Source organism: Colletes latitarsis, chromosome 2 (genome assembly GCF_051014445.1).
Source record: "Colletes latitarsis isolate SP2378_abdomen chromosome 2, iyColLati1, whole genome shotgun sequence".
Lineage (NCBI taxonomy): Eukaryota > Metazoa > Arthropoda > Insecta > Hymenoptera > Colletidae > Colletes > Colletes latitarsis.
The window spans coordinates 10,864,840-10,882,819 of NC_135135.1; the positions used below are offsets into that span (position 1 = coordinate 10,864,840).

General features: G+C 34.3%; 2 protein-coding genes across 4 annotated transcripts in view; both read right to left on the reverse strand.

Annotated features, from left to right (window-relative positions):
- Positions 1-1,235: 1,235 nt before the first annotated feature.
- Positions 1,236-3,403, reverse strand: LOC143351463 (protein farnesyltransferase/geranylgeranyltransferase type-1 subunit alpha-like). 2 transcript variants are annotated; one of them, XM_076782972.1, is made up of 5 exons: positions 3,156-3,403; positions 2,145-2,499; positions 1,835-2,035; positions 1,568-1,751; positions 1,236-1,496 (listed from the first exon to the last, which is right to left on the reverse strand). In XM_076782972.1, the coding sequence occupies exons 1-5, from the start codon at positions 3,298-3,300 to the stop codon at positions 1,398-1,400; spliced, it is 984 nt and encodes a 327-aa protein (XP_076639087.1). In that variant the 5' UTR covers positions 3,301-3,403; the 3' UTR covers positions 1,236-1,397. The 2 variants fall into 2 exon arrangements, with proteins under 2 accessions (XP_076639087.1, XP_076639088.1); XM_076782973.1 differs by having other exon boundaries at positions 2,145-2,495; positions 3,156-3,290.
- Positions 3,404-8,677: 5,274 nt separating this feature from the next.
- Positions 8,678-17,980, reverse strand: part of LOC143346591 (neuropeptide CCHamide-2 receptor-like) — an 87,005-nt gene continuing 77,702 nt past the window's right edge. For both annotated transcript variants that reach the window (XM_076774822.1, XM_076774828.1), the window contains 2 exons: positions 10,321-10,535; positions 8,678-10,124 (listed from right to left, as the gene is read on the reverse strand). In XM_076774822.1, the coding sequence (XP_076630937.1) occupies positions 9,872-10,124; positions 10,321-10,535 (468 nt within the window). In that variant the 3' untranslated portion in view covers positions 8,678-9,871. The remainder of the gene's footprint in view (positions 10,125-10,320; positions 10,536-17,980) is intronic.

Genomic DNA, 17,980 nt, shown 5'->3' on the forward strand with positions numbered 1-17,980 from the left:
ATCGGGAGATGTTAGCAGAGGTCAGCAGAGGGTGACAGTAGCCAGTAGTAATCGTTGTACGTTGCCAGAAATATATACGGTAGTCAGTAGTGGTCAGCAGCGGTCATCAGAGGTCAGTTTAGGCCAGGGGACGCTGGCAGAGGTTAACAGAGGAAGGCAAGAGTCGTAGTAATCGTTGTACGTTGCCAGAAATATAAGCGGTGGTCAGCAGAGGTCAGCAGTAGCAAGCAGAGATCACCAGGGGTAGCAAGTAGTAAGCGTTATATGTTCTCGGAAGCATCAGAGGTGGTCAGCAGCGGTCAGCAGAGACGAGCAGAGACATGCAGTGACAAGCAAAGATCAGCAGGGACGAACAGTAGCATGTAGTAATTGTTATAGGATGTCAGAAGCATCAGGGGTGGTCAGCAGTGTTCAGCAGAGTCCAGCAAAGGCATGCACAGGCAAGCAGAAACCTGCAAAGGCAAGCAGAGACTTGTAGGGGCATGCAGTAGTAAGTATTAATCGTTATACATTATCAGAAATACCTGCAGTGGTCAGTAGCGTTCGGCAGAGGCCAGGAAAGTTCAGCAGAGACGAGCAGACGCTGACAGAGATCAGCAAAGACCAACACAGGTTAGCAGAAGTCAGTAGTAATCGTTATAGGTTGTCAGAAATATAAGCGATGGTCAGCAGAGTCCAGCAGAGGCAAGCAGTAATCAGGAGCAGTCAGGAACAGTCGCTGTATGGTGTCAAAAGTTGTCGGGAGTTCTGTACTTTTGTCAGCACTGGTCATCAGAGGTCATCAGAGGCAAATAGAAACCAGGAGTAATTTGCAGAGTTCAGTAATGAACTCTAGGAAAGGCAAGTAAAAATACCTGGGCAGTCGAGATTCCAAATCGTATGCCGTTGACGTGAGGTCGGATTTCAGTTGTTCAAGAGCGAGAAGGCAAATGTGAGCCTGCCTCTCTTAACTCCCATGAGACGTGTCCACGGTGCACTCGGCGCTTCGTCTGGCATCTCTGGTTTATACCAGAGATGATAGATCACGTGTATGTACGTGAGCTTGTAGTGTTTCGGAAAGTCGACAAAGGTAAACTGACTTCTCTCCTTCAAGTGTCTCAGAGACTACTTAAGGAAAGTACCATATGGGGGAAAAAATTACTAAAATTTGTTTTAGCGGAAATACACGTTTTAAGATCCTCTGATCATATTGTGACTATGATTTATGGGTTAGGCCTGTGTTAGGTTAAAACACATTATCAAATTTTATAAACAATTTATTTTATTTTGATACATTCACTGTTATTTCAACATAGAAACTTATAATACAGGTCTTTTCAAGTAAAACGATTACAATATACTAATAGCAAAGAGTGTGGCTTTATAAAAATGTAATCTACATACTTGTAAAGAAATTGTTAAGACTCCTGCTGCAATTTTACCTGTAATTGATGACTGACAAAATCCCAGTATCTCTTTCTTATTACGTCGTGTTTTTCAGATAAGTCTTTACACAGCTAAAATTAAATATATTCATACATAACAGTAATAGTAAATAAATGGATGACAAGTTCAAAAGACAAAATACCTTAAGAGCATTATTAATATGGAATATTGAATCATGTAATTCATCCGATATAGGTCTTTCTAGACAAATGTCTATAATACAGGCTAATAAATGATTAACACGACACCCATCAGAATATAATTCCTCGCAAAACTTTCTTACTTTTTCATTGTAAGCCAGACCACTGCTATTTTGCATCAAAATTCTGAAAACATAACATATAATTAATACATCTAAATTAAATAATTCCCTACTGCTAATAGAAGTAAAAAATAAATCGAACGATACCCTCGTAAGTAATTCCATGCACTTCCATTTCTCTTCACTAACATTATCTTATCCAAGGCAAAATCAATTTCTCTGTCTATTACACTTTGTTCAAATTTTGTTGTGTTACTTATTACAAAATATCGTTGATTCCAGGCAGAATTATTGCGAACATCCATTTCCAGCAAGTGTTCCACATAGTCTAGTTCTTTACTATATAGACTAGATATTATACAAGTAAAATATGCATTATATTAAACTAATTATTCTTCCAATATTTTAAAAAATCTCAATTTCACAAATAAAAGAAAGATGTATAAAATGTACTAACTTAAATGTTTTTATACACCACTGACGATATTGCCAAGCATGATAATTCTTGGCATCACTTTTTAAACAATTACTTATACATTTTAATTCGTCACCAGCATCTTGGAGCCTCTCAACCATAACTTTTCTATGGTGCCAGATTTGAAAAGTTTTAGGAAATTTTTTTATCATTCTATTAAGATACTTCAACTCTTCTCGTGGATCTTTCCCAAGAGCTTTAAGTATCTCTCTTCTATATTGCCATACTGCATAATTTGCTGGATTCTTCAAGGTACAAGTTGCTGTTAAAGCTAATGCACGCTCTGACTTTTCACCAGACTTTAAAATTGCTCGGAAATAATCATGGCAGTCCCTGACTTAAAATAATAATAAACATAAATAGAAATATTCTACAAATATGCAAGTCATAATTATTCAGGTGTATTATAAAAGCAATGAATTTTAATCAACTAATAATTTATATCTAATTCATAACAACGCAAACAATATAGGTGACAAAAACACGATTTATCTTTTAAATATAAATAAGAGAATCACTTGAATTTAACTATAACAATGATTAATGAAACACATTACAAACATGGTTAAAACGATAAAAGGATTGTTATTGTGAACGATTATTAGTACAGCAATATTATAAGTCTTTCATATGAAATTATATGCTTTATATTTACCACATTAATACACTGTTCACTTTATCACTTTACATTTATTTTTGGCATACAATTATTTATAATATAGATAGAACCATAATATGAACTTACTTTAAAACACGTTTTAACTGTATAATTCATTAAACAATAATATAATTAATCAGCAGTGCGGTATTCCATAGTACATATTAGCGATTTAATGCCTACAGGGCATTTGTCCAATAGCTTACAGTAAATAAAAAGTCGATGTGAGGTTATGAATCAACATCATTAAGATAAAAAATCTTTAATAGTACAAAACTAATAAGTCTAGTTCTACTTATAGAAGATAACATTCATACGGTAACTAAAATACTCACATCTGTCGGAATAATCAATTGCAACAATAGGATTTGGGCCATCATCCTGTGACACGGGAGTCACGTCACTCCATTCTTCGCGATTCTTGTATAACAGCCCATTAGTTTCTTCGGAATTCGATTCCTCATCAGAACTACTCGACATTCTTTCTTTTACACAGTATCGTATAACGATAGATACAAAATCAATTCGGCTCTTACTTTGGCTCTGTTACGCTATCGCGTGAACGTAGGTTTAATGTACATAGCGCTACAACGGGAATTAATTGAAACCCGATTACTCACCGTCGAGTGCAGAGTCATGTAACTGCATTCTAATTAAGAGCGAAATTCAAACGGACCAGCGTATTGTAATGAACAATGCAATTACTAGCTAATAGTTACTAGCATAAAAGTTTACCAAATGAATGTGCACTGTGCAGTCACAAGTATTCCAGTAATATCCATGAGCAAAGAGACGAACGTTAGAAGTAAATTCAGAATAAGAAACAACGAATGCTAATGAAATACATTAAAATTTTATTTGAAATTAAAATATTAGATAACTATTTAAAATAACACTTCAGTCTTTGAAACTTTTACATATACTTTTAAATTAAAGTATTTTAAATAAGGTTTGAAATAGCAATAGATATTTATTCATCATAGACAACATTTTTGGAATTAATTATTTTATAGTCAATTCGATTATTCTTTAAATGCAATGAATTTCTATCGATATTTTGATCGTTTTTTGAGGAGCAACTTGACACGCGTACATTCAAATTTCCCTTTCGATTTTTCCATTCGCGGCCAAATTCATTAAAGGTCATCATTGTTTTTAGTCTAATCTCACATCAGAGAACGTTTTGTTCCAGCACACGAAGTTTGTCGTGAATTGTTCAGTCAATTGTTTTTTAAATGTCATCTTTCATGCTCCACTGACTCTAGTTGAGAGAGGTAGAAATGCTCAATTTACGAATCATGTTTAGAGTTCATTTTAAGAATCCTTATTGTAGTATTGGGAACCATCGTTGAAATATATTTTTAATATACCAGTAATACAAGGTTTCGAAAGAATCCATTAAGTTGCACGAGACTTCCTTAAGAATTTGCAAATTGTTCTGTTTTATTTAAAATACAATACATTATTTTTGTATTCATTTAAAATACTCTCTATCCTTTAAAATTGGGCGGTCCGACAAATAAAGGTTGGAACGATGGGTTTGACAGACAAAAAATTGCAAAGAGAGAATGAGATTTGGATATTTGGATCAAACGAAAATAAACGACATTTGTAATACTCGATATTCGTTTCATTTGAAACTTTCTAAGATGACTTTTAATAATTAATTTGGTTCAATATTACTAGAATATACAAACATTTTATTCGAAAATAAACATATTTTCATGTATTTTTAATTTTACTTAATCCTTTTAAACAATAATTTCTTTCAGATTCACTGATTGGTAATATTTGTTAAATCTATTTTGGACAAATTGCAGGTCAGGTAATGATTTTTGGAATACAAAAATTATCTCATATAACATTTTATTTCAATTTAAAGTTGAACTAACAAATGAAATAAAAATGTATACAAAATTAAAATGTATACGCCTTCACCTAGTCTGAATTGCTATTGTCTATGTTGCAATTTTGTTAAACAAGTAATATTTTATATTCTGCAGAATTAAAGTAAACTTATATCTAATACAACGCACTCGTTCTTTCCTAACACTGAAATTGTACGAGTCACAGCAGATTAGGAGAAAATATTCTGTTCCTTGGAACATACTTTCTTTCGCATTATTAATAACAACTAATCCCAGAGTATTAATTTTTGAATAACTAAAATTTTTCAATCTATTCGTAAACTAGCTTTTGGATGACGGTTTAAAGACGTTCGATAATGGGTTCTAATTTGCGAATGAATTTACGAATGCAACATAAAGAGAATTTACGAACAAATTGAAGATTTTTATTTATTATTCAAAATTAAAATTTGCTCAGTTTCACTCAGTGCTAAACTGGACACATAGTGTGAAATTTCAAACTAGATACTCAAGTTAAGCTACAATCGTTCAAATCGTACGAAGACCAATAAAATTTATTATCATAATAAATAGCTACATTTTACGAACTATATAAAACAGTGATTTTCTAGGACTGGCATAAAGATTTTGGCAATTTATTCTTTTTCGAGTAAACCAGGCTGGATAATTTTTATGGTGAAATTAACCACTTTATGATGTAAGGTATTATCACCACGAAAATACAGATTTCGACAATTTCATCTTTCTCAATGTTATCTGTTAATCCCTTTATTCCCACTGTAGCCATGTGAACAAATTCCCAATCCCTTCAATTTAAGTGCTTACAAATTTACAGCCTCAGCTTCTACTAATCTTAATTAACAACTATTATAGAAAATACGCACAATTGCGGTGACGATTCTTTATAGAATAGTTACATAATAATTATATATTATAATACATCGTTGAATTTATAAAGAATAGGCTTTACTTACCGGAAAAGAAATTAAAATTTCTCCAAGAAGGAGGGTATTTGATTTGTGTGAAAGATAATTTTTTTGCAAGGATTTATAAGTCTTCAGAAACGATATAACTTTTATTTCAACTACGTTTACAATTTATAAACAGTTAAATAGAAGGGACGGCTCGGATAAATTTCCACTTTTAAGCAAAAAAAAAAAAAAAATGGCACGAACTGTTAAATTTGTAGATTGGTCTAATGCACATTTTCTTGTTAGGAGTTAAGATGAATTTTGTAATTGATATACATGTTTTATGTTCCGATTTAAAACAAGAATTTAAGTCAATTTTAATATTTCGCGATAAATATATATCATTTTCAGTTACTGATGTGTTTACTGGCTTATTAACACTAAACCTACCGCGACCGATCAAATGACTGTTTTTAAAATTTCTTTTAAAATTTCTAATACACAATATCATTTTAACGCCATTTAACTTTACGACTTTTATATTCACAGCTATTCTTATTGTTTGTTTTCTGAAAAAAATATGTAGTCTGTCTTGCCTACCACGACCGATCATCTGACCAGTTGAATGATTTATATTTTTTTGTAAAAAACTGGACAAAATTTGGTACCAAATTCTGGTTAGCTTCCGATCTAAATAGGAAATATATGTGTAACAAAGACGAAAAGAGAGAATCTTCAGTTTCCACTACCTTGGAACAGTCTAACCATGCGTATTAAAAATAGTTAAACTTTAGACGTGTGCAGTTCCGAAACTACTAGTGTTTTATTTATAATTGAGCCATTGTTAGAAGCGGCAAGGCCTCCCCTGTAAAATGGCTTTTGGTTTATGTCGATCCGACTTTCCGTTTTTGAGATATCCTAATTTAAATGAAAAGGTAATTTTTAAAAATCCGCTCTCCGCCTTAGAAAAGGCTATTAATGCGCATTAAAAATATTAAAACTTTAGACGCGTGCAGTTCCGAAACCATTAGTGTTTTATTAATTATTAAGGCATTGTTAGAAGCGGCAAGGCCTCCCTTTTAAAATGGTTTTTGGTTTTTGTCGATCTGACTTTCCGTTTTCGAGATATCGTAATTTATGTAAAAGGTAATTTTTAAAATTTCGCTGTCTCTCGCCTCCCCGTGTTAGGAAAGGATATTAACGCGTATTAAAAATAGTAAAACTTTGGACGCGTGCAGTTCCGAAACTACTAGTGTTTTTTGCATAACAGGGCCACCGTTGGCAGCGGCAAAGCTTCCTCTTTGAAATGGTTTTTGGTTTTTGTCGATCCGACTTTCCGTTTTCGAGATATCGTAATTTATGTGAAAGGGTATTTTTCTTAACCTGACTATCTCTGTCTCCGTCTGACGCGTCGCGTCGTACCTCCTTGTCGCGCGTGAGTCGAGACAGTCACGTGACCAGGAAGTCGTAGTATTTCCAAGAATTTACTACGCACTGTTTACTATTTTCACACGCACGAGATCAATGAACACGCGCGACCGCAACAAAAATGTAAACAAACCCTATCTCCGAAACTAGACACCGCATCGACTTGAAATTAAAATCGCTATATCTCCGGAACTAATAAAGCTATCGACTCTCACAAACGCTCATTTTAAAGGGAATTTCATCCTCTATCCAATGAATGTAATACCTATTATTATTTATGCCGTCTTCTATGTTTATTTTAACATTTACTTTGACTCTATACACCCAAAGAAGTTTCAGCAACTCCTACTGATCCTACGACTAATGTACGATAAAACTTAATCATAAATTGTTTACTTAATTGAAAATTAATTTAAATTTAAATACAGGGTGTTTGCATAATTACTATGCCATTTTTTCATAAATAATTGTTTTCTCCGGAATTAACTACGGTATCGATTTGAAAGAAAATTTGTTTTCAAAAGCGTTTTATCTTCTATCCGATGAATATTATGAATTGACTAATACTACTACAGTACTAATGCACGTTTAGAGTAAAAGTATTGAATATTTTTGTACAAGTTCTTAGAATTCAACGCTTTAAGGGGGGTAGTCTCATGTGAGAACTTAAACAAATCAATTTTATTTTTATTTCATTTTTGAAAATATATATATTTAAGAATGTACTGTTAAATTTTGAGAGATAAATGTCAAGTATTCTGGATTGTAGAACATTTTTTGTATAGCCCTCGCGGTAATTACCGGAGTTATTGTTTCGGGCAATTACCTTGTACAACCCAGATATTACTGTTTCGAAAGGTTTACGACAGAGTCAAGAGACATCTGCTGTTTTTACAAGTCGAAATTCTAGCGTTTGTGCCATCTGGGTGCCAACATTCTGGAAGGAATTCTATGTGCAGCTGGGATTGATTAGTATGATCTTGTAGACTTTAAATACATTTCTCTCGAAACGTTACTTTTTTAACTGGTGTAGATAAAATTTCAAAAACTATGCGTTCGATTGCTTTGAAATTTTTACACGTTGTTCCACATATTAATAGTTCTCGTCCGTACCAAAATCAAATTGTTATAATGAGTTTATCATATTTTTTTAATTAAAAAGTTGAGAAAGATACAACAAAATTTTGCAATTTTTACTTTAACTTTTCACCATTTTGTCAATTTGTAACATAAATTAATTATTTTGGTACGGGCGATAACTGTAAACCTACCGAATAAGAATCTTTTTGATTTTTTTGATTTAGTCAATCTTGAGAGCTGCAATCACCTACGCCAGTGTTTAAACACATGTTTACTGCAGACGTGATAACAACATTAAAAGTTAATAAAAATTAATAAAACAATTGTTTTGTATTCCCAAAGGAGAGCTAAGTAAACTGCGAAAATGAATCATAACGTCGATCATTATGATTATGACATCGAAACATTTCCTTAAAAAGAAATTAAGAAAAATGATCCAATTTTTTATCATTCACATCAGACTACCCCCTTAAGAAAAAATATGCAACATGAAAGAGAAGGATATCTTACGAATAAACTTCAAAACACAACTTTCTATACATATAATACAAAAATTAGAAGTACGTTGCCTCGTTAAAGAGAAAAAGAAAGTCATTTGACTGGTCACGATAGGAATACATATACATGAAGTACTGGTAGGTTTAGTGTTAATAATGTGGGAATGAAATAGATTACAGACACTGTTAAAACTTTTGCTACTTTCAGCCCTAGTCACTCATATTTTTATTGCGCAGAGTTGCACTGCCATCCAGAAGCGCCCACGCCATGCACCATATTGTACAATAATCTCGCGTACTGTACAATTATTATTCGAACGGTTAAATCAGCGATAGTTGTACAAATCATTATACGAAAAATCGTTACTCTGTTAAAGTTAGTTAGCTGAATCGCAACATCGAAGCTGTACAGAGGAACATCCTTCCGTCGATCGATTAAATATAAAATCACGTGTTTGTCGACGTGTAAATTGCAAAAACGTACAAGTCGAATTTAAAACCGTCACTGGACCCAAATTTTCGCAATTTATACACGCGCCTGATGTACTATATTTACGCATATAAATGTATAATATAATGCTGTTTGAAAGTTGGAAACATTTTTCGATCTTTATTTAAATACTGCTTCGTATTAACCTCTATTTTAATAAAATATATAAAAATTGGATTATTTCAGTTTTTGAATATGTAAAGAGTAGTGTTTCCTCCTTGAATAATGTAAAATTTGGTGGAGAATTTTCTAATTACACAAACTTTATGCAACGTAATATAGACTTCTGTATTTTTAATTATTTTAATTTAGCATGATAAGTTGAAAGATATTCTATCATATAAGACATTTTCAATCCATAATTCCTTAACAATGTTAAATAATGAGTAGTTTAATTTTTAAAGCTCTGATTTCAAAATTAGTTCTTATCACAACAAAATTTATCGTTTATCATTATCGAGCCCAAGAACTTCTTGTATATTTAAACCCTTAAAGAAATCTAGGACTAAATTACACATTCACTGCCAAAAGTAGTAAAAATAAACATTGCTAGCAAGTATATACATACACTGTCCACACTCACGATTATATACGTACGAAAAAAAGATTTATTTGTCTTAAAGATCGACAGATGCTCCAAACTTTTAACCAACATTGTTTAATATAATTTAAACATTCACCTATCGTTCTTCTCACTACGAGTGGTCCTCGATTCTCGACTGCGTATACACAGGCACCGATAAATCGATGCTTCTCCGTCGATCATTTTGTTTTAAATTATTTGCAACCTAAATCACAGGTCGGTCTTGTAGTCTCTTCGCTTCCCAGCTCGAAAACGGCGGTCGAATTTAATTCCTGAGTGTGCCTTCGGAACGTGGAGCCGAAACTGGTTTCGTTATGGCCTCCGTGGCCGCCAACACGTCTCTTTTGCGTCAGACGATTTCCGTTTCTCTCCAAGCTACCCGTGGTTTCCGTTCGACAGACGCTCAAACTTCTTCTCGTCAGATGACAGCAGAGATACTCGTTGAATCTGCAATGAAACGGTTTCATTTACGTTTTACGGGATTCATGAATTTTAGTATAATTACAAAAATACGTAAATACTAAGACAAATTTTAATTCATGTAGTTTACAATTGTCTGAAATCAAAGTTTTGATCTTGTAAAAAATTTTACGGGTTTGGTCTGGTAATGTGTTAAAAAAAAGGGCAGTATTGCGACACTTGCCTCTTGCGGAAGGTTCCGCTAACGAAGTACAGAGCTATGGGATTTACGCAGCTGTTGACGAAGCTCAGACAGAAGCCAAGAATCCTAAAGGCGTGCCAAAAGTCATCGAAATCATCCCTGGATGTTGGGCAAAAGTGGAACCACAGCATGAAGACGTGGTACGGTAGGAAGCAGATGACGAAGATGTACACGAAGGAGATCACCATCTTTCCTACCTGTGAATCACAGTCAATGACACGTGTTGACACGTTGACCATCACGTCACTTATTTATGATTTTACTCTGAGGAGCTAAAAAAATTAATTCTCATAATTGGATGTCGAAGAAAATAAATCTAGATAAGACTCTTGAATTTCAACGAGGCTATAAAAATTAATTCCATGACAAATTGTGGGTATGCTAATTTACAATTGTCTAAAAACCGGCGTTTGGCCTGGCAATTGACGTGTTAAAAAATTGAAAGAAACAGTTGACTTTCAGCTTTTTTAATCCTGTGATTCCTAATGTATGGGTTACAACATAAAAATGGACCGTAGAATTTTTTTATTCTGGACCGCACACCATTTATTAGTAAGATATTTGAATCTACATATATCTCCTATCTTATAAGAAGAATTATACAAAATATAAATAGTAATTATACAGATGTTTTGGCAAAAAGGTATGAACATTACAAATTTGAAAAAATGCAGTACACACTTTCGATAAATGGCAATGTTAATCATGTCATTTCGATAAATACTTAGTTGTAATATGAAAAATCTCGTGTCAGATTTACGTAGAGTCTGTAGGGACGAAATAAAAAATATCCAAATCCTAAGCAATAAAACTAATTCTGAATTAATTAGGTATTAACAATTGGGTTAGATTTGGTTGTATCTTATTTCGTTGATTTCGAATGATTTTCTGTTATTAGATGACTGTAAGGCCATTAAACAAATGATAATTCGCCATTATGTTTATTTAATAAATCTAAACATTACAGAAATAGGAGACTGTAGCTGAATCTCAAAATCTATTCAACTTATGCTTCAAAATAAATTCAAAATGGACTCTGTCATCTTTAAACTAATCTGAAGTAATAGAATTACTTTTCTAACATTAAACCTCTTAGTTTTATTTTCCAAATTACTATTTATTATAATAAATAGTAAGCAATAAGTCTCAGTTGCTATCACTGAATCTGTACTTTTTCAAACTTCTGAAAACTTATGAACAGCATAGTATGTATATCGAAATAATTTGATTATGTGAATACAGATTGATGATAATATCGTATAGTTCAGTTAGTATTCTATAGAATCGTTAATTCTTCGATTCATATAATTATATTTACAAAATACAGTCTTATACATTAAAAAAATGTAAACAAAAAGTCGATATTCATTTGAAATTGCAAGACGTACTCCCTTGAGAATATCGCTAACTTTGTGTTCGTTAGAGATATTGTCTCCAGACCAATGTATCTACCTGTCGATAGTAGAGTGTCGAGAAAACTTACAGTCAATACAAGAGTGAACGTTTCGGGAAAATGGATCGAGTGATTCTAAACGCGAATGAGATGTGTTCGAAGAACAACATGGAAAAGGATCGTGTAGACGTTTGGGTGTACGTATTGCGGGAAGAGAGAGATTTCGTGAAGGCAAGTAGAATTTCGAGTGTTAAATCCGGTCGAGAACCTGTTAGTTGTTAAAAACGTCGAGAATAGTCGTTGAGAATTTGTGTATTTTTTGAAAAGATGTAGGAATAAAGCTTGATTTAGTAATGGTTCAGTTAATTAGGAAGCAGCTATACATATATTGTTGTCTGTTAAGCAAGAAAGATCGCTTTAATTTTAATCTGGCCGATTTAAAGTAGGTCAACAATTATTATCAACGGCGTACCAAGTTTCTCTCAGAGTTACTTTTACGCGACAAAATAGCCTGTTTCTATCATGAAATTATAATTACCGCCTTAACTGCGACAAGAGACACGAGCAAACAAAATGGTATTGATCTAAACAGCAACTGTGTGATAATTGACGTATGAAAAAGAATTATATACAATATAGAAGCGAATTAATTACTGATTTGCAACGCTATGTTTCTAAACATTTTGACCAGTAAAAATAGTACATCGATGTTTTAAGGGAGTAAACCATTTTTATTAATTTCTTTTTCATGAATACATGTTTTTGTTGGCATTGAGAAAAGTGGCCGAGAGCATTAATATTTAATAACAAAATAACTTTCCATTTATATATATTAATATATTTATACAGTTCTCTAGTTTATGCATCATGGCTTCAAATATTCCAAACTTCTGAATTTTAATTTCAAATTTTACGAACATATTTTTCAAATATCACACTGTCAGGAAATGTAAAACAAAAACACTTTTTACTCTCTAAAGTATAAAATTTTCGTAAATTAATGTCTCCTTAAGCGTGGGGGGAGGAGAATACTCAGATTTAATTTAAAATAACTTTCAGACCTAATTGTTAAATGTAATCAATATTGTTGGGGAAACGTATAGTCTCCATCATTATTAAAGGGCCAGTTTCGAATGTATTAAGTATTGTAATTATCGAATGACCACTACGGTATACAGAGTTTGGTCACCCCTGGAAAAAATTTCAATGGGAGATTCTAGAGGCCAAAATAAGACGAAAATCAAGAATACTAATTTATTGATGGTGGCTTTGTTAAGAAGTTATTAACGTTTAAAGTTCCGCCAATACTGAATTTTTTTCTCGAAAATGGTTAAGATTTCGAGGGTATGTCTATTGACCAAAAATTATTATAATTGGTCCCTGCAATCAAAAATAATTTTTTTAGAACGATTTAAAATTTTTTTTTTTTGTTGAAAAATTTCACACCTTCTCGAATTTTTTTCTCCAAACTGGATAGAATTTCCGGGATATATCTATTCATCAAAAATGATTATAATCGACCCTTGCAATCGAAAATAATTTTTTTAGAACGATTTGAAAAATTTTTTTTTTCGCCGAGAAATTTCACCACCTACCCGAATTTTTTTCTCGAAAGTGTGTGGAATTTCGGAGGTATGTCTATTCACCAAAAATGATTGTAATTGATCCCCGCAACCAAAAATAATTTTTCCAAAACGATTTGAAATTTTTTAGAATCTCCCATTAAAATTTTTCCTAGGGGTGGCCGAACATCCTGTATATTTTTCGTAAACGTAAGATTCTTTCTGTCTAGTGTAATTTTCAAAATGTCAGGGAACCGATGCTTTTCAAAGATTTCAAAATTTTGCAAAACAAAAGTGCAGTGACCTCGATATTCCGGTGTTATCCGTAACATTATTGTGCATCGTGAAAACAGCTCTTCAAGCAACCTCGATGTTCGGGTTGCTTCCGAATTACCAAACGTAAAACGGCATCAGAGCGTGACAACGGCGATACGATGAAACTTTCCTCGATGGTTCGTACGTTTCTTTTAGGAATCCCGATTTTGAACATGTAAAAACAGGATGCAGCAAAAATATTGATACAACCGAAAAGAGGTCGATTATTCGCGCAGAACTAAATCAAAAATTTGTAATACAATTTTTTCATACGAGGTTACATTTTTGAGAAAAAGGAAATATAGGAAAGAGAACGATATTCTGGAACACTTAGTGTGGATATAAGTAGGATAGAAAGATTGGGGGGTTGAAATGGGTGGCACGGAAATGGAAAAATCGTGGAATGGAGGGAAAAGAAGAAAGTTACAGGAACAGAAAAAAATAGACGAGATTAGACATTTTTAATATAAAGTTCCAAGCTCGAATCTGGCAAACGTCCTAGAACCCTTTCCATTTCCAAGTAATAAGAAGAAGTTGTTTCTGACCAGCTGTTATAGAAACAAACGCTCAGATTCCACAACGCAACTTAGGCGTCAGTCTTCTTTTAATTACTCTGCATCCTGTACACTTTTTGGAACTAAAGTAGATTTCCATTCTCTTAGTATTGGTTCTATTAATCTTTTTGCTCTATTATAGTTGAGTCTATGTAAAAAATATAAAAACGAAACATAATTTTCTTTAAAAATACTGCATAGTAAAATCCGTGCTATGTTATTGTCCGTTATGTGGGCTGTACTCAAAATGTGAAACAGATCGGTGATCCGAATTACGCGAAAGTTTCCTTCGAAGAATTTGTTTCTCGTCTCGAAACTTCTGGCGCCGCGGCGTATCGCCGTAATACGAAGCGATTGAATGCTGCTTTTCAGTCGAGCACAATACCGGAAATCGCTATGGGTTCTCGAAGGCAATATTGCTTTCCGCGTGATATAGTAATATATGATTAGCGTTTCTCGAAATTAGTCTGTGTTCCCACCGCAGCGTAATACTGGGGATCGTCCTCGACTCTCTGAACAAGTGTCGGTTTAATATCATTGGTCAAACTGTTACCGACCGTCCGGAGATTACGTAACTACGCCAGTAATAGCACAGACGAGGTATACGAGTAGACCTTTCACCTAATGTATTTTTTCGGCCCGTTTCTCTGGGACTCTAGATCCCCATTATCATTTCCGTGTCACTCGCAAGGTTGCTAACAGATTTAGAAATGAACACAAGAGGAAGTGAGACAAAAAATAAAATTACAGAAATTTTATTATTTTTTAACGGAATGAAAGTTGTACGGTCCATAATTGGACATTAATCGATTAATTTCATTGGAGTAATCAATCGATTAAGATTATTTAAAAATTTCAAGATTATTAAAATACCTAGGGATGTATCTCATTGATACGTACATCGCAACTCACATGTATTTACATATGGACAGCTTCGGGAATTCAAGAAAGAAGGCGAATGTGACTCTTTCTTTCTTGCTTTCGAAACAGTTGATATCCGATTTGTGTCAACCTGCATACGATTTTGAGTCTCAACTGCCCAGGCATTTTTATTTTCCAACCCATGTATACTTATTACACATAAACGAGGTAAAGAATAGACCTATCGTTAGTGGGATGAACGCTATCGCTGTACCACGAGTATCTTATAACATAAGATACACTCTTCCAAAGTGGAGCAAAATGTTAAAAAGATCATGCATCAAATTGTAAGGGGATCCTCGTAAGAAGGCTTTAATCTTCGTAATGGTTTTAATGGGTCGATGATCAACAATGACTAGCTTATGGTCACTGGTGGTCAACAGTGAGGTTGATATCAAGGTTAGCGGTCCAGTGAAGATCCAGAAATGGTCAAGAGGTGAAACCAACCGAAATAGCGTTGTTCTCTAGACCAAGCGGTTCTTAACTCTTCACGTTGACACTGTCTCCCCACTCTTCGACTTCCCCACTCGACGACTACCGCTGGACAAATTTTTCAGTACCCCTGGAGCATCCAGGGGAATCGGGTCTCGCGGGCCTAAGCCAGGCCATTCGTGGAGCGCTGACCACTGGGGACCAGGATTGACCAGGACTGACCAGAACTGACCAGAATTGACCACTACTAACCACTACTGACCAGTGCCGGACCGTGATGGCCACTGGTAAGAACTATTTAAAATTGCTCTCCCCACTTCTATTCTATTGTTTGATACCAATTTCGCTTGAATGAACTGATTTTGCCATGCTTGTCTAACTGATGTTGCTATAATATGAATATTTTCTTATTTTACAGTTGGCCCAGTGGTAACTATCCTATGTATTGACAACAAGTAGTAAGTTCACTCCACTTATTTGTATTTTATTATTTTTATTTGTTTGTTTGATGTGAATTCAATTTTATTTATCTATCTGATTTTATTTGGTTATTATGAATGTTCCTTTTCTCTGTTTCTACTTTTACATTGTTTGTCGAATTTATGTTATTGCTTTGATATGTATAATATTGCAGGATATAATAATGTATATTCAATCAGATACTATATTTGTTTCTATACAATTTCATGAATTTTTATTACACTGATTGGAATAAGATTTTTGTGGTTACGTTCTTGCTCGAATTCTCGTAATGATCTGCGGAGGTACTTTGTTTGATTCTTCCATTTCGTTTGATTGTTTGGTGTTGATTAAATCTGGTGTCTCGATCCAAGTTTCTTTCATTATTACGAATGTTCGTTTTGATATCTATAATATTGTGTCGATGCATATACTATATTTGTTTCGATGACACTGATTAATATAAGATTTTTATTTTTATGTTTCAGCTTAAATTCTTGTAATATTTTGCTAAATTTCCTTCCATGTCTCACTAATATAAATATTAGTTTTGATTTCAGTTTAAATTTAGATTAATTGCAAGGACATCGAGGGAGTACGCCACAACCGCCGGGGGACTTCTAATTCCAAGTTGATTAGTCTTAAGCTTCGTCGCGAATCTTAAAATTAACGTCGAAGATTTCTTTATTGTACATATTTCCGCGTTCTACCAAGCAATTACTCAATAAGTAGCTTCTCTCCCGTTCGTTCCCTCGTTCCTAGCTTCGGTCACCACTGTTTCATCGATTGAAACATGTGATCGGCCGTGTATCTGGTCCGAAAGATCTAATCGCCTTCCCTTGGTAGCTTGATCGAGGGAAAATGGTACTTCGCTGGAAGGTGTGGAGTTTCCGTATTCTGCGGAAACGCATACCTTCCAGCGGAAGTCGACCCTGTTTCAGGTACTCTCTCTTTGTCAGACAGCCTAAGTCGAGTCCTTCGGGCTCCCGGCGGGTTGCGTTGGAGAAATGGAGACCTCGATTCGGGGTTGCAGCCATCCGTTTTCCTATAGAGATCAAGTTCGCAAGGGCAGTAGGTTCGATCCTCGGATCCGCTACACGGTTCAGCGTCGCGTCGCGTCGCGTATCCCACGATTTAGCTTCATTCCTCTTTTTAACCACATAATTGCTTGGTAAATGTTACATCCGAGGAACTTTGTTTCCTTCTATCGTCCGAATTTTAGTTTCAACTTGACTAGACTTGAGCTTCGACGTTAATTTTAAGTCCTTATTGTATGCGTCTCCCAATATTGCCAAGTAATTATTTAACAAGTAGCTTCTCTCGACTCGTTCTCTTGTTTCTTGCTTCGGTCACCACTGTTTCGTTGAACGAAACATGTGATCGGCCGTCCAGTTTGTCCGAAAGATCTAGTCGCCTGCCAATGATAGATCGATTTCTAGAAATAGAAATCAATCTACCAAGGGTAGTGTTGATTCGATCCGAAGATCTGCTGCACGGTTCAGCATCGCGTCGCGTCGCGTATCCCATAATTTAGCTTCACCCCTTTTTAAACGAAATAATTACTTGGTACAACTAAACTAGAAGATCGAAAGAACATTGCTTCCTTCTATCTCTCTAGTTTAGTAATCTAGCTTGTAAGAATGTAAAAGGGAGATCGATGGAACTTTGATTCCATCTATCTCCCTTCGGGTCTCCACTCGCAGCAACCTCCTCGTGGTGAGACCTGGTAATTGGTGTCACCCATGATAGAAAAGTTATTCTTCGTGGGTGACACCGAGCTAATGGCTGCGAATTTAGAATTGTTTTTTGATATAATAAACGAATTTAGATTTATAGTCAGGCAGGTGTTTGGTTAGCCATTATGTTAGGCAGGTTATTTTTATTTGAAGACAAATTCTTTTGAAAACTCATTCAACTTCGTTGGTTGTGCATCTTTTATTGATTGCACTTTTGTTTGTTTCTTTTTCGACCAACGATCGTTGGTCACAGAAGATCTTTATTAATGG

Excerpts from the sequence above, each read along its gene's own strand:
- LOC143351463 (XM_076782972.1), bottom strand. The coding sequence starts at position 3,300 with ATGTCGAGTAGTTCTGATGAGGAATCGAATTCCGAAGAAACTAATGGG. Across the intron at positions 2,036-2,144 it reads TGGTGTATAAAAACATTTAA|TCTATATAGTAAAGAACTAG; the intron begins GTTAGTACATTT and ends TATAATATCTAG. Across the intron at positions 1,497-1,567 it reads ATATTAATAATGCTCTTAAG|CTGTGTAAAGACTTATCTGA; the intron begins GTATTTTGTCTT and ends ATTTAATTTTAG.